The sequence below is a fragment of the Hakea prostrata genome, chromosome 9 (assembly GCF_041222555.1).
Source record: "Hakea prostrata isolate BN-2017 chromosome 9, UWA_Hpros_2, whole genome shotgun sequence".
Lineage (NCBI taxonomy): Eukaryota > Viridiplantae > Streptophyta > Magnoliopsida > Proteales > Proteaceae > Hakea > Hakea prostrata.
The window spans coordinates 5,031,297-5,052,934 of NC_142608.1; the positions used below are offsets into that span (position 1 = coordinate 5,031,297).

General features: G+C 37.5%; 1 protein-coding gene across 1 annotated transcript; it reads left to right on the forward strand.

The window, feature by feature from the left end:
- The first annotated feature begins 238 nt into the window (after positions 1-238).
- Positions 239-5,236, forward strand: LOC149004207 (iron-sulfur cluster assembly SufBD family protein ABCI8, chloroplastic-like). Its single transcript, XM_089169432.1, has 2 exons — positions 239-1,757; positions 4,780-5,236. The coding sequence occupies exons 1-2, from the start codon at positions 327-329 to the stop codon at positions 4,996-4,998; spliced, it is 1,650 nt and encodes a 549-aa protein (XP_089025558.1). The 5' UTR covers positions 239-326; the 3' UTR covers positions 4,999-5,236.
- The last annotated feature ends 16,402 nt before the right edge of the window (positions 5,237-21,638 follow it).

Genomic DNA, 21,638 nt, shown 5'->3' on the forward strand with positions numbered 1-21,638 from the left:
CCGTCAGGGCCAAACTTGCATCCTTTGTCCTTAAAATGCTTTTTGGTTTGAAAAAGAAACCGGCATAAATAGACCGGGTTCATGGGAACCATACAAGCAAATGGCACGTGCGAATGTGACGATTCGATTCCTAGGCCGCTTGGCGACTTTTTGAACTTTTTTGTGTTTCATTTTTATATGCTTGGTGCAAAAGCGTTTATTCTTTTTTTGAGAACTTCAAGATGATTTTTCGTTGTATTGAAAAAAAATTAGGCATAAGTATTAAAAATAATTTTTTCTTGTAAATAAATTCCACAAATTTCCCTTCGTCTGGAGACGATTCAGCGATGGCTTCCATTCTGGTTAACGGTATTTCGCGCTTATCTCCAGAGTCACCTCTCCAAACAACGATACCTCTGAAATCGTCTTTTCATAAGCTGCAAAAATTTGAAACACTAACTCGAAAATTCATCAGTTCTTCAAGGCGTTGGAAGGTCCGAGCAGATCTCGAACCCATATCTATCACTTCTGATCGAGCTTCGTCAACGGGTAAGACCGTAACTGATGATCCAATACAAAAGTTTCTTAAAAGGGATTACAAATGGGGGTTTGTATCGGATATCGAATCGTTTTCGATTCCGAAAGGGCTTACGGAGGAAACAATTCGATTGATTTCTTCGAGGAAGGGTGAACCAGATTGGATGCTTCAGTATAGGTTGGATGCATATCAGAAATTCCTTAAAATGAAGGAACCCAAGTGGTCAGACAACCAATACTCTTCTGTTAATTTCCAGGATCTTTGTTATTACTCGGAACCGAAGAACAAACCTACGTTGAACAGCCTTGAAGAAGCTGACCCAGAGCTTCTTAGGTATTTCGAGAAGTTGGGAATCCCTTTGAATGAACAGAATCGACTAGCTAATGTTGCTGTTGATGCCGTCTTAGACAGCGTCTCCATCGCTACTACCCACCGGAAGACGTTAGAAGAGGCTGGTGTGATTTTCTGTTCCATATCAGAAGCAATTCGGGAGCACCCAGATTTGATCAGGAAATTTTTAAGCAAGGTGGTTCCTCCAGACGATAATTACTACGCGGCATTGAATTCTGCGGTATTCAGTGATGGATCATTCTGTTACATTCCCAAGAATACCAAGTGCCCGATGCCTGTGTCTACTTATTTTCGGATTAATGCATTGGAGACTGGGCAGTTCGAGAGAACATTGATAGTTGCTGATGAAGGAAGCTTTGTTGAGTACTTGGAGGGTTGTACTGCTCCATCTTACGACACGAATCAGCTTCATGCTGCTGTGGTGGAGCTTTATTGCATGGAGGGTGCAGAGATTAAGTATTCTACTGTGCAGAACTGGTATGCTGGGAATGAGGAGGGGCGTGGTGGGATTTATAACTTTGTCACTAAAAGGGGTGTCTGTGCTGGAGCTCGCTCAAAGATCTCATGGACACAAGTGGAGACAGGATCCGCCATTACTTGGAAGTACCCAAGTGTTGTTTTAGAAGGTGATGATACAGTGGGAGAGTTCTATTCGGTAGCATTGACAAACAACCACCAGCAGGCTGATACAGGAACAAAGATGATACACAAGGGGAAGAACACGAGAAGCAGGATAGTCTCAAAGGGTATTTCTGCTGGTCAATCAAGAAATTGTTATAGAGGGCTTGTTCAGGTGCAGTCAAGGGCAGAAAATGCTCGGAACTCCTCACAATGTGATTCAATGCTTATTGGTGATAACGCAGCTGCGAACACCTATCCCTACATCCAGGTACGTCTCAGTCGCTCTTTGTTTATTAATCTGGATATTTACGTTCAGTGGTTCACCAATTTTTATGTTAATGAATCCTCCTTACCCTTCATGTTCAATACACCTTCATGTTCAATACTCCTTTTTCTAATAATAATAATAATAATAATAATAATAATAATAATATTCCAGCTTGGATTAAGTGCTGAAGGAGTCGGGATGATTTTCTTCCAAGTATTGTATTATTGTGGATGGAGGAATTTGGGACCTTGTATGTGCGCCTTCCTAATATTGATTGACATGACTATAGAATGTGGAATGAAAGTCATCCAGTTGAAAAGATAAAAACATTGAAGCTTCTTATTATGGTTGTTTAGAAACCAAAATATCTTTCTTTTGAGAGAAATAAAAAGGGTGTTTTGGAATGACCGTACTGCAGGAATGCTCTACTTGCATAGGTTGTGCCTAAAGTCGCATGCTCATGTTATGGGCTTTGCTTAACTTATTGGTTGGTTTAGTACCTCTGCTTGGAAGGGAATGAGATTGTAACATTAGGTTACAATGTAAATTTGAGGTATATGGTCATACAATATCATCACTTGGGATTGTTTTATACTTTAGTATCACATCATAGCTTGTTGGGGAGTGCTTAAAGAAGGATAAAACATAGCCAATACATCAAAGATGCTTCAACCTTGAAAACCCTCTAGCGTAGGTTTGTCGAACCATAGGACTTTGGCAATCCAATAGCCTCTAAACTCATTGTTGACCCACATAGGTACTGTTGCGGGCTGATCTCTACCACAGCGTCGCTGGTAGACTTGAAACTGTCGTCTAAGACTGACGTCGTCATCAGTCTGGAATTGTAAGTTACATATCTTGGAGTGTACCCACTCATACTGGATTTGTTGCACAAAACTGAGACCCCCTTTAGGGAGGAAGGTGACAGACTGAGGGAGCTCCACAAATGCTTTAATCTCCACAAACAAGAGCATAGGGAAAATGGTCTTTTCGCAGGACTTATACTATCAGAAATTAATGGAACTCTAGTAACACTACCGTAAACTCAGCCAAGGAGTCCAAAAGTGAACTGAAGTGGACGGCAATGCATCAGATGGGTAAAGAATTTCCCTTCCTTTTCTTCAACAGCAAGTCTGGATTCCATGGCCTCGTTATCAGTGGCCTCTTGTTGAGATTCCGTGGCCCCTCCCCCAACATCTTAAATTTGTCCTCATTTTTTTTTTTTGGGGTGATTACTTGTCCTCCTTATTACTGAACAGTAAAATGAGATTGCTGCTCTCCAGAGTTTTTATGCCACAGTCTGAGATAATCTCCACAGATTTGGAAGCAAAGTTTGACTGTATTCACCAGAGGGTCTTCGACCAACGAAAGTTTTGTCCCACAGTTATAGTTCCTTACCAAGCAATGGATTATAGGCTTACCTTCTTCCATGAATGGATCCTCCAAGTGAGGGGGAATACCTTCCATAGCCTTAGCCACTGAACCCAAGAGAGAAGATCAAGCTTGTACAGCTCCCTGAGAAAAGGCAGTGCCTGTCAATTTTCTTTGCAAACCCAAAACTAAACCGTAGTATATGGTTTCTCTGTCGACCTGGCCACCTCTAATAGTCTCTGTACAGGAGTAAAATCCCACTGCTGACACACCATCATGTAGATTACCATCATTGGACAGAACTCCTCCCCTAGCCTTCAAGGGAGGAGGCTGAGAGGTCCAGCATAGTTTCCGTTGAAAAGCCTTCTGAGAAGAAGTTCCTACACTATCAAAATCAGTTTTCTGGGTTCTTAGGTTCTCATGAGGCTCAGAAAACCAATTCCTAAATTGGTGAGCATTGTTATAGACAAAAGTTTTTTGGTGTTATGATCTAAAGTCGAGAGGAAAACAGCCCAGATCATACACTAAGGTCCCTAAGCAATCACTTGATGGAGTTGGCACATGCATCAAAGCTTCAGCCCTAGAGTGAACACTCTTGAGATCTTGATACTGTACCAGCAACTTTCCCACCACCTCCTCACTCAAATTCTATTCTGGAGCCAGATGAAGAGCCACTGCGGTGATTAGTGAACCAGAGTAGAGCCAGTTGGAGAGACATTACTAGCCTTTATTTTTCCACATCAGTGGTCATGCCACTGCCAGAAGCAAAGGTAGCTAGCCAAGTTGACTAAGAATCAGTTGTTTGGTTTCACTTTGAACCATTAAATATTCTTGTTCACAAGGTACACTTTAGTGTTAATTTTATTGTTCTTTTTTTACGGAAAAGTAACATTAATATTTTTCATTAGTGAAATCGAATGGTATGTCCTGTTAAAATTTTGAACTAATATCTGTCTTTTCCAGTATTCATTGTTTTTTCGCTTGGTTCTTCTCCATCAAGATTGACTCCACTCCCGGCCAGTTTAACTTCTTCTGTGTACATTCATCATTATCTCTATTCCCTGCTTATGTTGTTGAGAAGTTCGGCCATGTTAAACCAGGGTCATCCCTTATGGCTGAAGGCCAGTTATTTTGATGTGAAGTTATGAACCACCTTGGTCCTCTTCTTGTGGAATTTTTTAATAACCAGGGAAGATAGCTCCTCAAGTTTCCACCTTAAAAGCTTCACTTGTTCATGCTTTTGGATCTTCACAAGCTCAATGCTGACCAACTACTCCTTCCACACTAAATGAAGATGGTTATATGACCAGTTATTGGATTCATTGAAGAGGGACATTCTGTTCAACCATTGGACTGATATTTAGGGACTAGCTTGTTCTAGACTGGTATTTATATATTTTTATAATGTCCTATAATGGTTGGGATAACCTAACCTGTCAAATCTTGTTGCTGGGGTGCTTTGTTCATTTGATGGAATCTAAGGCAGCTTATAAGATGTGGTTTTCCATTTTCTGGTTTTTCTTTATTTTCCCCCAGTTATATCGTCAGAGTTCTGAATGGACCAAGGCAAACTGAATTGTAGAAGTATGAACTTTTGTTGTAACCCTCTGTGCTTGTGCATGGTTGTTGATTAATCTCATGGTTTAAACAGGTGAAGAACCCCAAAGCTCGTGTTGAACATGAAGCTAGCACCTCCAAAATTGGTGAAGATCAGCTATTCTACTTTCAGCAAAGGGGCATTGACCATGAAAGAGCCATGAGAGCCATGATTTCTGGGTTCTGTAGGGATGTCTTTGACATGCTTCCTGATGAGTTTGGTGCTGAAGTGAACCAGCTCATGAGCTTGAAGCTTGAGGGATCAGTTGGTTAAAGATTGACTATGGTGGACGGCCAAACAGTGTTAATGTACTCAATAAATTTTCACTTTGAAGGAAAAGAAATCGCTTTGTAGGTGTTCATTAAATATGTAAAGAATAGAATGAAGGTGATTGTAGGTATGGTGTTTATAAGTTGAGCTCTTTAAGATTGGTGTAACATCCCGCTGTAAACTGGCGTTAACCAATTACTGTAAACTATTTGCATTACATGACATCGGAAAACTTGGCAACTGTTTGATCTTCTTCGTATTGTTTTTTTTATTGGGTACAAGAAGGTTTGCTATTTTTGCCAGGTTGTTGCCGTAAACCCGGTAAGAGAAGTGGTAAGAGGCTGGATCTTCCACCCATCGAGGTAGAGGTATGTGTTCTCTTTACACCTCTTGACCACACAACAGAGGTGAGGTGCCAACAAAATATGTTAAGAGGAAAAAGTTCAATGGATTTCATGTAGGCTTCCCTCATGTTATATGGTGAAGAAGTGTAAAGGGAGCACAAATCTGATCTTTACCTTGATGGGTAGAGAATCTTAACTCTTCTTAATTATGTGGAATTGATTTACAGGTGCAGCTCTAGCTCCATTTGTTTGTGAAAGGGGGCTTAAATCATGGGGAGATTGATGCAACAGACATTGGTATGGATCCAACCCATTTCTTAGTTGGGGTACTCCAGCTAAGTGAAGGAGAATGGGTGAAGGAGAGTTCAAACATAACCTTGATTCAGTTTAACATGCAAAATCAAAAAATGAATGGGAATGAACTAAGGACGGTCGGGTTTCTCTGCTCATGGGTTGGTGTTGCTCAACTTATGGGAGAGAACTCTTCCTAGGTTCCGTACAAAAACAGACAAGAACAATCGGCCATTTATTGGCAAGATTTTTGTGCATGCTACCTGTTCTAGTCTATTATTCAACCGTTAAATAGTTTAAATTTAAATTTGAATCTGACACCGTTAAATAGTTTAAATTTAAATTTGAATCTGGCACTTTTTTTTAGTGACAAACGGAATTATTAACTGAGAAGCAGATTACTTGTTGAGCAGCCTTCTATCTTCTTCCTCTTTGAGAGGGTTATGACTTCGTCATGTTTTCTTCTTTTCTCTTTTACAGAGAAATATAGGCATTATATGGTCAAGTGGTCCAAAATCTTCCTACTTCTCACAAGAATCCTAAGATAATATTGCTTCATAGTAACTTAGATTTTACTGCTGAAATATCCTCTAATGAAATATCTTTACATTTTTTTTCTTTCCTTGAATTATGATTAGACAAGATCCATTGAGTGATCTGTAAAAGTATTCAGAAAAATCTATCAGAGAAGAAACTTAACAAGATTTTTTAGCGAATTTTTACGATAAACAGAAAATCTAGAAGAAAAAAAAAAAGAAATCTCATTTTTTACAGAAATATGCACAGGGGCTTGCCAGGAAAGAAATTCAAATAAAAAAGAGAAATTAAAACACAATACAGGTCATAAGGGAGAAAAAAACAACACTTGCAGCCTCCATTTACTCGTTAGTTTCCTTGAAAAACTCAAATAAAATGGCATCAAACCATTAGGTTCTCATGATTTCACTCATTCAGGAAGCTATTTTATATACTTCTCCCAGTAAAAATGTAAGAAAGAAAAGCTGAACTTTAAAAGTCTTTTATATCAAATTTTTTTTCTCTCTCTTTCTATTCATAGTGTGGTGGAAATTGATAAAGAAAAGAAGAAATTTTTCTGCAAAAATAAGAATAAAATCGGATTCTCTGCGCAACACAAAAAGAACATCTACTTAGCAAAAACAAACACAGTGGCTGAGAAAATGGAAAAAATCAAACAGAAGTTAGCTTAAAGATTTGCGAACCACCTACCCAGAAGAAAAAAAACTCATTCTCACCATCCCTTTTGCATGGTGGTGGTATCTTACTATCAGAGCCAGAGAAAATCTGTAGAGGAAAAGAATAGAAAATTGAGTTAGAGGAAGAGAGATAAAGAGTTAAATTAGGTTGGGAATTTGTGATAGTTGGATTTAAATTGACCATCTGTTCATATTTAAGATGGTAAAAATTCAACAAATAAAGGTAAAATTGGTATTTTAGATTTTTAATCTTAATCTTTAATAATCAGAGACATTTGTAATTGACTTTTTTAGGGGTCTATACCTAGTTTGACCTTAAAAAACTATTTTAGTATTGTTCAACCCTCACCTAAAGACAATGGTCTTGTATTGCAGCTAGTAAAGAATCATCTATCATGTTTGTCAATTTCCTCCACCATCTCATTGTGATATTTTCATTTCTTTTCATATAGTGTTTGCTAATATGAAAATAATCTTAAAAATTATTTAAGTTTGAAAACCACTTTTATCACTGCAGCTAGCAAATTTTGGTTTCATTTAAGTTCTTTAATGATTGGAACTCATCCTAACTTTGCTTCCTAAGCATGATAATAACATTTATATGTGCATATTGAAAGAATGCGATGAAAATCACAAGAAGGAGAAACATACATATTCATGCTAGATAAGTGACCAAGTTTAGGAATTTGGATCCTTTCCACTTAAGCCTCTTATTCGTTCCGGTCTTCCAACCATTAGATGGATGATGCATAGATAGAGAAGATGGCAACTGTTGGATGCAAAGGTTAAAACGGAATCAATCGGTTTAGAAGTAGAGTCACATCCTTTGAAAATGGATTTGATTATTATGAGAAAAAGAAAAAGGGATTCATTCCGTTTAATAATTTCTAAAGAAATTGATTTTGTTTTAGCCTCTGCATCCAATGGTTGCCTTCCTCTCCATCCAAGTGTTGCCTATCAGACAACCAAACGGATCTAACAAAGAAGAGATTTAGATGGAGATGATCTAAATCCAGAGGCCCAAGTGATATTACTGCCTCTACATAGGAAGATGCCACCACTATACTAGACTAGACACACATTCACATTAAATAGGCACGAGTTAATTGCTCTAAATGTTTTAATGCATTACATTTGAAAATGACTTATTGTCATTGTTTTTTCCCCTCTTCTACCCATGTATTGTTAATCCCCCATCTTTTGGGCCTTTGACTCTTTGATCAAATCTGACTCCGTTTTTTCCTCTTTTCGGATGGTAAATATTTCTCAGAACATAGAGTGTGAATCAAACCCATGTTTGAATTGAAATTGAGATATTAATGCAAGTTCTTCCCTTCTGAATCAGATAGATTCATATCTGAAAGAGGTTGACAATAAGTTCTTTCGAAATTGACTATTTGCCCCTCTGTTAGGGGTGTTTCAGAAATGTCTACGATCGAGTAAATAGCTCTACAAACGAATGGATTGGATCGAATTGGGAAATGGAAAGATTTGTACAAGTTATACGTTTCGCCACCACTTTGTGGAAAATCGTTAGGTATGAATATGTTAGATACCTGTGACTCGATTAGTGAAATAGTATCTCTCTCTCCAAAAAAACATGTTTTTTTTTACCGTCGCACAAAGAAAATATTTTGTTGTGAATGAACATTATATTGAGGAATTGTCCATACGTAAGATCATAATTATTGATACGGGCCTTTTCCACATAAAAAGAATCTTTACCACTCAACCAACCTTGCATTGGGAAAAAAAAAAATCTTTATTTTTAATATTAAATTTTTTGTAGCAAGTGGGAACTATCTATTAGGAGTTACAGCGGAGAAAAAAAATCCCCAAAGGTGCACATTAATGCCTTTTTATTTACTTTTTTTGATGGTGATTGCTTTTTTTAATTTTTAATTTTTTTTTTCTTATGTTGTAATTGCATGCCACCATATCTAGTGACTAGTTTGTAATGCTATGATTGCATAGTTGAATTATCTGTTTTATTATATTCATAATGTACTATACATTTTAATCCATTTATATTAAATTTATTTTTTTTAAAAATTTTATGCATCTTGAGTTTCTTCGATTCATTGGGTTTTTTTGTTGTTCTTGTTTTTAGGTTAATTGTTTCATTGGTATTAACCAATAATAATTTAGAATGCATTTTCAAGTCCAACCATGTCGTATAACAAACAAAATTTTTTATACATTAACTTTTTGTTGATAAAAAAGATTACTAAATATTAATTAGTATTAGTAGTTTCAAAAACTAATAAAATAAATATTAGGTATAAAAAAATTAGTGACTAGCTTTTTCTGGACTTGGGTTTATATTTTTTTATAATGTCCAATAACGGTTGGAATAACCTAACCTGTCAAATCTTGTTGCTGGAGTGCTCTGTTCATTTGATTGAATCTAAGGCAGCTTATAAGATGGATTTTTATTTGAGGCAGTTGCTGCCGACGGCTCAGATCTTTCCATATTAATAAATTCTGATCAAATGGTTGAAAATCAATAGACAGGATTTATTTGTAAATGCTTATTTTTTATTTTTACATTTTACAGGTTTAGAGATTATTAATATACAAAATGAATCCCTCGTATACCCACTCCCAAATCTCATATATCCTTCCTTCGTTCTTTTCACTGATGCGGTATCGCCATTGACAGTATAAAGAAAAGCTTCTCACTATTTCCAGCTCTAGCAATTTTGTGTTCTTCAAATTTCGATCAATCCACCATTGCTACTGCTCTGTTTCAGTTCCCTATGATCGCCTGTGGCATTTGTCAAAGGAATGAAGTCTCGATGGTGGGCATCTCCACAACCGCAAATTTATGCTCAGCTTCTAAATTTCAAAAGAAGAGCTTTCAGATCAGGTTTTTTTTTTTTTTTTTCATTTTTTCAATTGAGATTTTATAGTAAAGTTAAGGACCTAAAGACCAGATCGACCGTAGTCTCCGAAGGAGATGGGAACTTCGAATTGGGTTTATCCGCTATAAGTCTCAGAACTACCGATTCAATTGGCGGATCAGGTGATCAAATTCGCCGACGAGCCCACCATACCGGAATGAAGCTCCGACTTATACGAGCGCCCAACTTGCCGGATCATCGATGACACAGAGCAGGTACTCGACAAGGCCATCGCTCTTGTCTTCAAGTGTCGTGCCCATGGCCTCATGAAGCTTGTCTACACCATCAACCCCGCCGCTGCTTTCAAGAAGATGGGTTCTCAACTTGAAAACTCCATCGGTGACGTCTCCTGGCTCCTCTGTGTTTCCACCTCAGACGACGACCGCAATGATGAGTACCTTGGTTACTGCTCACTCTTCCTCCCATCGCAGCCAACAAACCCATTCTCTGAATCATCTGGAACAGATCGCTACCCTCTACGATGGATCCATTGACTACAGATCCGATGCCGCTTCTTTTGTAACTCTCGCCCGCGACAACGACCGTTACGGAAAGCTCATCATCGAAGAAGAAGGTACCGGCGAAATCTGCAGGTGGAAGTGGTGGTGGAACTATGAACTATGAAGAGGCGGGGCGCACAAAGGGGTTTGGGAAGTTGGGAATTGGGTCGGTTTCGAGGGATTAATTTTGTAAATTTCAAGACTTTTAAACTTTTAGATAAAATAATAATTATTTATATTTACATACTACTCCTGCTTTCTCTTTTACAACCGTTTGATGTAAATTTGATTACGTGGCTCAATCTGAGCCGTCGGCAGCTGCTGCCGCAAATAAAAATCTTTATAAGATGTGATTCTCCATTTTCTGGTTTTTCTTTATTTTGCCCAGTTATATCGTTGGAGTTCTGAATGGACCAAGGCAAACTGAATTGTAGAAGTATGAACTTTTGTTGTAACCCTCTGTGCTTGTGTATAGTTGTTGATTGATCTCATGGTTTAAACAGGTGAAGAACCCAACAGCTCGTGTTGAACATGAAGCTAGCACCTCCAAAAATGGTGATCAAGATCAGCTATTCTACTTTCAGCAAAGGGGCATTGACCATGAAAGAGCCATGAGAGCCATGATTTCTGGGTTCTGTAGGGATGTCTTTGACATGCTTCCTGACGAGTTTGGTGCTGAAGTGAACCAGCTCATGAGCTTGAAGCTTGAGGGATCAGTTGGTTAAAGATTTGACTATGGCGGATGGCCAGACAGTGTTAATGTACTCGATAGATTTTCACTTTGAAGGAAAAGAAATCACTATGTAGGTGTTCATTAAATATGTAAAGAATAGAATGAAGGTGATTGTAGGTATGGTGTTTAGAAGTTGAGCTCTTTAAGATTGGTGTAACATACCCCTGTAAACTGGCAGTAACCAGTTACTGTAAACCATTTGCGTCGGATGACATGGGAAAGCTTGGCAACTGTTTGATCTTCTTCGTATTGTTGTTTTATTGTGTGCAGGAAGGTTTGCTACTTTCCCATGGATGGTTGTTGCCTTAAACCTTGTAAGAGGAGTGGCAAGGCCTCTTAAATGAGATTTTATCTTCCACTTGTCGAGGTAGAGGTCTGTGCTTCCGTTACATCTCTTTACTATATAATAGAGGTGGAGTCTACCTTTGAATGCCAATAAAATATATTAGAGGCGGAATCCAAATGGATTTCACATAGGTCTTATTCATATTGTATGAAGAAGTGTAACGGGAGCACAGATCTCTACCCTGATGGATAGAGAATCTTAACTCATCTTAAATTATGTAAAAATTGATTTACAGGTGCAGCTCTAGCTTCTTTGTGAAAGGTGGTTTAAATCATGGGGAGACTGGATCCTCTCCATTTCTAAGTTGGGGTACTCCAGCTAAGCTAACAAAAGGAGAGTGCCAACATAACCTTTATTCAGTTTCAATTGTCAACGACTCCTATCAAAAATAGGATTTACTTCAGATTCGAGCCATAGCACATGGTTTCATAAAATCCTTACGATTTTCCCTATCTAAATCGAGCAGGTTTTACATGAAGAAGATTTCGTTAACACGTAAAATCACAAAAACAGTTTTTTTTTGTAAAAAGAAAGCCTACAAACAGAAAACAGTGAATTCAGTAAAACAAAAAGCAACTGAAAACTTCCCTTGCTCCATTCTAGCAACCTCTCTATTTGATCTGTGGGTTCTTGATGATATTGAACCAAATGCTTGCTACCATGAATGGGGATGAACTAAGGACGGTTGGGTTTCTCTGCTCATGGGTTGGTGTTGCTCAATTCATGGGAGAGAGCTATTCCTAGGTTCCATAAAAAAACAGACAAGAACAATAGGCCATTTATTGGCAAGATTTTTGTGCATGCTACCTGTTCTAGTCTATTATTCAACGTTCACTGTTTTTAGTGACAAACGAAATTATTAACCCAGACCAATTATCCCACTGTTAAACAAAACCCTAAAATGATATGTGTATTTAGGAATTATTTCAACAGTACAAAAGCCGATTACTTGTTGAGCAGCCTCCTATATTCTTCCTCTTTAAGAGGGTTTTGACTTTGTCATATCCCAGGGCTTGGCATTATATGGTCAAGTGCCCCCAAAGTCTTGTTGTTTCTCGCAAGAAGTACCCTAGGAAAATATGCTTCATTGCAATCTTAGATTTTATTGATAAAAACAAACCAAAAGAAGACAAGACGAAAAGAAAAGGGGGACAGAAAAGGAAGAAAAAAAGCAAAAGAAAAGAAAAAAAAAAAAAAAAAACAAAAAACGGGAGGAGGGAACACAACACAAACCCAAACCCAAAACCAAAACAGACCAAAAAAAAAAAAAAACCAAACCCACCCACCAAACCACCAAAAAAAAACCCACCACAACAACGAAACCGAGAACCCACCCGAACCCAAACGCCCCCCCCCCAACCAGGCAAAGGAGGGGGCACGCAGGGGGGAGAAGCCGGGGCACGGAAGGCCCACGGAGGAACCCAGGGAAAAAGGCCCAGGAAAGGGCCACGGGGAACGGGGACCGAGGGAGCAAGAAAAAGCAACAAGAGGCCGAAAAGAAACAGAAGCGGGGAAAGACGGAAGGAAGCAGAAGAGAGGAGGGGGAGGAGGGGCGGCCCACCAACAGAAAGGACACAGAGGGAAAACCCCAGAACAGGGAAACGGGAGAAGGCAAGGCCGGGGGCCGCCCCCCCCGGGGGAGCCAGCGCAAAGGGAACGGGCGGGCGGGGGCCCCGGGGGGGAGGGGGGGCGGGGGGGGGGCCCCGCGCCGGGGGGGCGGGGGGGTAAATGGCGCGGGGCGGCCTAAATAATGCAATTCCCTAGAATGAAATACCATCATTTTTTTTTAGATTTCCAGTAAGCAAATTGGTATCTATAATTAGCAGGAAGCTTAAGGCTACAAGTTGAAGGCAAAATCAGTGGGCCTAGCCTTCGTAAGCTCGCATCTGAGAAGTAGAAATTTCCATTCGAGAAAGAGATGTACGAATGAAGGAGCGAAGCTAATGACTCGAAGGGACGGGAGAGGTTGTTCAAGAATCGAGATATGCACTGTGAAAGAAATCAAAGTGTTCGACGGCCGTTTTTTGTTTGGTTTTTTTTTTTTTTTTGGTAATACCACTATCTTTACAGAATATTAAAGTGATTGGCATTGCCTTTTTCCATCTTTGGTCTATTTGAGCAGAATAAGTTTACTAATGTTCCCGCTCTGTTTTATTGCTATTGTTTGATGTAGTCATTAAAGAATAAGGTCAAATTGTTCAAGTAAAAGGAGTTATTAGAGATCATGGTGAAGCTTTTCGAGGTGAATTCACAAAAAAAGTACAATAAAGTCAAATTGCGTGACCTCATTTTTTCTATCAAGAAAACAAAGAATAAGCAAATTACATATAAACCCCCTGAGTTTGCAATTAATTACATTTATTATTCTTGAAAGAAAAAAAAAAATCAATTACAAAAACAATACGTTTTACCATCTCAATTTTATTGTCTTCCCTTAGTCTTCCCTCACCACTTTAAAATCAAAATTGATGCCAACGAGCAAAGAATTTTCAGAAGAATCTATTAGAGAATATAACGGCTTGCCATGAAAGAAAATAAAGAAATCGAATAAAATAGAGAAATTAAAGCATAATCAAATTTTGGGCAAACACAGGTCAACAGAAGAGAGAATAAAACAACCCTTGCAGTTTCCATTTACTCGCTAGCTTCCTTGAAAAACTCAAATAAAATTGCATCAGACACCATTAGGTTCTCATGATTTCTCTCATTCTGGAAGCTGTTTTGCATACTTTTCCCAGTCGAAGTATGAAGAAAGAAACACTGAACTTTCAAAGCCTATTATATCAATTTTGTTTCTCTCTTTCTATTCATAATGTGCAAAAATAGATAAAGAAGAGAAAAGAATTTCCTGCAAAAATAAGAACTAAATCAGATTCCCACATAAAAGGACACCTAGTTTGCAAAAATAAAGACGATGGCTGAGAAAATCAAGCGGAGCCAGGATTCAATATTGGGGGCCGAATAATGGAAGTCCAGATTGAGATGCATTAATGCTTTTTTTCACACATATTGTGTGGGTCCTTATAAGACCCATTAGAGGTCCCACTTATGAATTATTTTATTATATTAAGGATTAGACCCACACATATTTGACAAAAATAGGTAAATTAATGATAATAATATTTTATTTCAACCTGATATAGATAAATTAAAGCATCAGTATAAAAATAAATACACATGACTTCAATCCTAAAAAGTCAGATGCAAACCAATTTTTTTTAAAATAAGAGATGCAAACCAATGGTAGTTAGACCTTACTAATTATAGTCATTTTATTTATAATATAAAATCAAATAACAAAAATTACAGAAGAAATAAAAAAAAAACAAAAAAAAAAATCAAATAAAGAATAACAAACAAATAAGAAAAAAAAAAAAAAAAGAGACAATAAATAAATTGAGAAACAGAAAGAGTACCTAATTGTAGAGAAGATTTTTCTCCAAATTTTTCTTAATCCACGCTTATAAAAAAGGAATAATAAATAGGAAGAAATAATTCTACCCAAAAAAATAGAAAAAAATAAACGGAAGAAAATAAATAAGAATAAAAGAGGAGAGGTGAGAGAATAAATAGAGATTGAAGAGTTAGTTTCTAATTATAATTACATTTTGAATATCTAATAAAAAATTTTTTTAAAAAAATTTCCTTTAACCCACGTTTATAGAAAGAGAAGAGAAAAAATAGGAAAAAAAGATGTGAGAGAAAAGAGAGGGGAGAATAAATAAGGATTGATGAGTTAGTTTTTCATTAGGAATGACATTCACACCCATTATTTTACCTTTAAAATTTGTTTTCAATATTAAGGGAGCTAAAGAGTGATATTTCAAATGTGAGAAGAAAAAAAAGTGAAAAATCAAAGAAATTAACATGAAAAATAAAAATATTAAAGGAATTAATATAAAATTTGAAAAAATCTGGTGGACCATGGTCCCCTGGCCATTGAGAAAATGGAAAAAATCAAACAGACACTGGTTAAATATTTGCAAACCACCAAACTAAGTTGGTAATTTGTGATGGTTGGATTTGAATTGACCATATGTTCATATCTAAGATGATAAAAATCAACAAACAAAATAATTGAATGCAAACCTAGGGGTTTATACATAGTTTGTTCTTTAAAGAACATCTTAGTATTGTTCAAAGCCTCACCTAAAGACAATGATCTTGCATTGCTGCTAGTAAAGAAACATCTGTCATGTTTGTCAATTTCCTCCACCATCTTATTTCGATATTTTCATTTCTTTTCATATAGTTTTTGCTAATAAAATAATCTTAAAAGTTATTTAAGTTTGAAAGCCATTTTTATCACTGCATCTGGCAAAGTTTGGGTTTCATTTAGTTCTTTAATGGTTGGAACTCATCCTAACTTTGCTTCCTAAGCATGATAATAACATTTATATGAGCATATTGAAAGAATGAGATGAAAATCAAGGAGAAGGAGAAATATACATATTCTTGCTAGCTGCTTCAATTTTTTTTTTTTTTTTTTTAAATAATAATTCATGCTAGTTATGTGAATAGGTTTAAGAATTTGGATCCATATAGGTTTGAGTCCCCTGAACCATTTGGATTAAGTGAGAAAAATCGGTTTAGTCTCACTTAAGCTGGTGTTTAAAGCACATGTTCATAATGAAGAGTGGAGATTTAATCTAAGCATTAAAATTAAAATCTAACCGTTGGGTGCTGGCACTGCTCCCAAGCAAAATCCTTTCTACTATTTGTTAATGGACAGAGACAAAGAACAACGACCAAGTGCTCAACAGCCAGTGCTTTCCGTGAACAGAACTCTCTTGAGACCAGAATTCCTATTAAGAAATTTTCGTCCAGAAAGAAATCCAGCGGCTCACACCTTCGTCCTTGAATGTTCATTGACCGACTTCGCAGTCTTATCTGTAACTTCGCGTCTTCTTCTCTGAGCTTCTTGTTTGAATTTCAAATTTCTTGCTATATTTTATAGGATTGTTGCTAAGGTTGGGTCTACAAAGCCCATCTGCTTGTAAGATCTTGAAGGATCGATTCACAGTGGAGTTGATTTGAATGTGAACTAGAAGGGTTTCTAATGATTTCTTGGTGTGAAGACTACGGTGAGCATTGGCCGGTGTACTTACACTATCATCCATCTAAGCTTGCGAAGTTGATATCGTTCAGTCACTTCGAATCGTTTTGGAGCAGAAGAACGAGAATTTCGACTCCAGAATCCTCTTTGGAAGTATAAAATTTCATTACTGCCACGATTTCTGGGTTCTGTAGGAATGTCTTTGACATGCTTTCTGACGAGTTTGGTGCTGAAGTGAACCAGCTCTTCAGCTTGAAGCTTGAGGGATCAGTTGGTTAAGGATTGACTGGCATTAACCAATTATTGTAAACTATTTCTGTTGAATGACATGGGAAAACTTGACAGTTCTTTTTTATCGTATTGTTGGTTTATTGTGTACGTGAAGGTTTGCTATTTCTGGTTAGATGATTGTTTCCTTAACTTAAATCACCTGCGCAGCTTTACCTTCTCTATGTTTGTGAAAGAGGTTTAGGGCATGTTTGGTTACATGAATCCAAAGATTTCAAATCTCTGAATTTATGAATGTTTGATTTAAACCCGTTTGGTTGTAAAAATCTCTAGATTCATGAAATCTAGAGATTCCTCTTTTTACACTAAAAATGTGAATATGTAGATATATGGGTATGAGGTGGGATTTCATCCCTATTATAAAAATGCTAAACATTTGCGCATTTACAAAAATCATAAATGAATCCACAGATTTCATTCCACATATTTGGTTAACCAAACTGTTAATTTTATAAATTATGACTCCATAAATTTGAAATCTACAGACTTGTGTAACCAAACAAGTCCTTAAATCATGGGGATATTGATGCAATAGACAGGTCTGGATCCTCCCCATTTCTAAGTAAGGTTACTTCAGGAGAGTGTAACACATAACCGTGATTCAATTTAACATGTGTAATAAAAAAATTGTTCTGAAGAAGCAACAGCTGAAAAACGTCCATTCTCCATTCGAGTAACCTTCCTACTTGACGTGCATGTTTTTGATGCTATTGAACCAAGTGCATGCTACTGTGAATGGGGATGAAGGAAGGCTAGGGTTCTCAACCCACTCTTAAATAAAAGTAACATCTCTCCTCTCACTCGTCTCTCCTATTCCTCTCAATGTTGTCGTCCAAAAAATCAATAGGCTGTTGCGATGGATAATGAAAACTTGGCTTCTCAGATTGGAAATGAAAGTGAGGATATTTGTTTTTTCCCCATAAAAATCCAAATGATAATCTGCACGTTTCATATTCGGAACTCCATTAGAGACGATCTGCACTACACTTTAAATGGTAAAATCCTCTTGGTACTTGCTTTTTTCTTTCATTCTTGAAGATCAGTTATAGGATTTCATTAATTTTTTTATGTTTCTTTCCATCTTTGATCTTTCTGACTAGGGAGCAGGATGAGCTACATTTAGACGAAATCCACGGTCTCTTGCTACCAGTGACATGGAATCATTAAAGAATTTCTTAGCATTGTTCAAGACTCACCTAAGGTCAATACTCTTGTATGGTTATTAAAGAAACATCTGTTACATTTGTCAACTTCCTCCATCATCTCATTGCAAGAATTTGATTTCTTTTCATATAATTTTTGATAACATGAAAATAATCTTCAAAATTAGTAAAGTTCGAAAACCACTTTTATCACTGCAACTGGCAAGTTTGGGTTTCATTTAAGTTCTTTAATGATTGAAACTCATCCTAACTTTGTTTTCCAATCATAATAATAGCATTTACATGTTCATGTCCAAAGAATGAGATGAAAATCAAGAGAGGGAGAAACATACATATCCATGCTAGTTATGTGATTAAGGTTGTAATCCTAAGTGTTGAGGCGTATGGGCTTAGGAATTTGGATCCTCTCCATTTAAGTCTGTCGTCCACTTGGCTTGCCTAACCATCGGATGAGTGATGCATATATGGGGAGGATGCAAACCATTGGATGGAAAGACTAAAATGGAATCAGTCCGTTTAGAAGTACAATCACACCCTTTGAAACAAATCGATTATTACCCCCAAAAAAAAGAAAAATGATTCATTCCATTTCAATTATTTATGAAGAGATTGATTCCGTTTAGCCTTTGCATCCAACGGTTGCCATCCTCTTGATCCAAACGTCGGCTATGAGATAGTCAGACCGACCAGATAGATGAGAGGCTTAAACAGAGAAGATTTACATCTCATCTATAGGTCCAAGAGATGTTACTACCTCTACATGGGAAGATGCCATCACTATACTAGAGGGACAACACATTAAATAGGTATGAGTTAATTGCTCTATGTTTTATTGCAAAATACATTTGAAACTGAGTTATTCTCATTGTTTTCTCTTCTATCTATGCATTATTAATCCTCAGATTTTTTTTTTTGGTTACCAACCCTGGTTAGGGGTTTGACCCGCGTCGCACACCTAGCTGTGGTGGGTGAGTCTCCCAGAGGGGATTTTTTGCATCCACAAGGATTTGATACCAGAACCTTGCTTAAGCAGACCAAGCTGCTTATCACTTGGACCAACCCCCGTTGGTTCAGATTTTTATTTTTAATATCAAACTTTTGTACCAAGTGGAAATTATTGATTACGAGTAACGGTGGAGGAAAATTCCCAAAGGTACATATTAATGCCCTTCTATTTCTTGTTTATTTATTTACTCCCCCCCCCCCTTTTTTTTCTTTTTTTCTTATGTTGTAATTGCATGCTACCATATCTAATGACCAGTTTGTAATGCTATGATTGCATATATAGTTCCATTACGGATCCACATCCTCTGTAATATCTTTCTCTACAATTCCCTCCTAGGATTGTGCCATGCATGTGGCATGAAGTAATCCAACAGTCACCTAATTCAAACTAGAGTTTAAATAAAATTCAAATATGATTTAAATTAGGTAACTGTTGAATTACCTAATGCCACATGGCACAATCCTATGAAAGAATTGTAGGGAAATGAATTACAAAAGATGTGAAGAAGATGTGAATCCTTCAAGTTACCCGTTCTATTATATTCATAATGTACCATACATTTTAATCCATTTATATTAAATAAATATATTCATTTTATGCATCTTGAGGTTTCTAGATTCATTGTTTTATCCCCCTTTGTTTTAGGTTAATTGTTTTCATTAATTTTAAAAATATTAATTTTTTGTTGATAGAAAAGATCAGTAAGTATTGATTAGTAGTTATTAGTTTCAGCATTTTGGAACTAATCAAATAAATATTAGGTATAGGAAAATTGGTTTCGCCAATAATGTATTTTTTTGTAAAAAAATGAAACTTCGAATGTGTTTATTAAATGGTTTAGCGGTACAGAACCGAGATTTCACGGCGAAATAACCCGTTGGTTGTAATAGCAGTCTCCCGAGGAGGGGGTCCGGTCAAAATACGACGCGAAGGATGAAACTTTCATTCCACAACCAAACACAAAGAAAAGGAAAAAAAGAACACTTTGGTGTCCTGGTGGTAGAACCGTAGAAATCTCTCGATAGCATACTACTCTCGCCCTTGCTCGAAAAGCCGGTTTTCCTCCCAAAAGGAATAACTTCTCTCCTCCCAATAAAAAGGAAAACCAATAATAGATGCATGAAAATATTGACACATATCTACGTTCTTGGATATGTATAATTTCTCGGTTTTCTTTGAAATAAAAATATCTTGCATTACTATCAAAAGTTGTTCACTCGCTGGGTTATAATGATCAATGCATTTAATAGAGAGCTCATGGATTTAAATCTCCTTAATGATGTATTCAAAGTATACCTAAGCTGGATGAAATGAACATCAAATAAGGGGAAACAATCCCCATTAATAGTGTAGTAAAATTTTCCTACACCTTCACAATTCCTAACTTTTTTTTTTTTATTTTTATAAATCTACATTTGAAGCACGATCGACATGTCAACCTGTGTCGCCGTGTTGGTGCCTGGGGACACAGCCGACATGGCGATATAGTTCGACATGTTGGACGACTTTTTGTCACCACTACCCTTTAAAACCCCCTTTCTTGCTGTGCAACTTCTTCAATTTCCGTCTCTCTCTGTTATTCCCTGCTTCCATTTTTGTTGTGCATCAACAGAATCCTTGCTTCTCTGAAGACTGTTTCTCCTCGATCAACGTTTCTCGAATCACAACGGTTACTCTGGAGATGGATTCGTGTTTCTCCTCAGATTCTCTTGCTAATCACGCCGATCCACCTACGGCTAAGGTCATCTCTGAAACACTGCTGCTGCAATCTTCCGTAGCCACAATAGCACGATGAAGGTGGTCTTGCACAAACATCGTACCAGACCGGTTTTCTATAACCCAGTTCGCATGGTCCCCCTCCATATCCCTCATAAGTCATAACACGGTCCACAACATACCCCTCCAGGGACCGGTGGGCGGTAGGGTTCTAGTTCGAGTGGAGGTGGTTTTGGCTTGGGTGCTGGAGGTGGGGGTGGAGGTGGTTTTGGCTTGGGTGCTGGAGGTGGGGGTGGAGGTGGTTCTAGCTTGGGTGCCGAAGGTGAGGGTGGAGGTGGCTCTGGCTTGGATGTTGGAGGTGGGGGTGGAGGTGGTTCTAGCTTGGCTTCCAGAGTTGGGGGTGGAGGCACCCATAATAGTATCGAAAGTCCTCGAAAAAGTCAATCGTCGGCAATATATTGCCAATAAAAAGAATAAGTCGTGTCGTTCCCCAGCACCACGGCTATATATTGCCAACACACTGCACTATGATTTGAAGTATGCCCTCCTCCCCAAAATTTTGAATCCCTTTCTAAACGTTACTTTCTTCTGGAATATGATTTGACGTGGAATATCCTCTCATATAGCAGCATGGGGAAATGCGTGCTCAAACACGTGTTGTAGAATTTACCAATAAAACACGTACCGTTGAATCTATATGAAAAAACAAAAAGACATGAAATTACAAAAGAGCGTTTGTTATTTGCTCTCCTTGGAACCGTCTTGTTCGGTTTCTTATATTTCTAGATGGGTCAATTCTGTGGCTGACAATCTAGCTAGGAAGGCCCAGTCCGTGGTAAGTAGGACTGTCTGGTTTAATTCCAATCCTTGGCTTCTTGAAACTTGCAATCAGGATGTCTTAGTTTCTTCTTGCCCTTCTTTTAATTAAATATTATTTTACCAAAGAAAAATGAAAATCCAAAAGACCCATGTATCATGGCACCATAGGTAAAGCAAAATAAAGCGGGCAGCATCGATGTTAATGGATCAAGAGAAGGGTAAAACAGGAAAAATATGCTTTCTATCACTGGCTACTAGACAAAG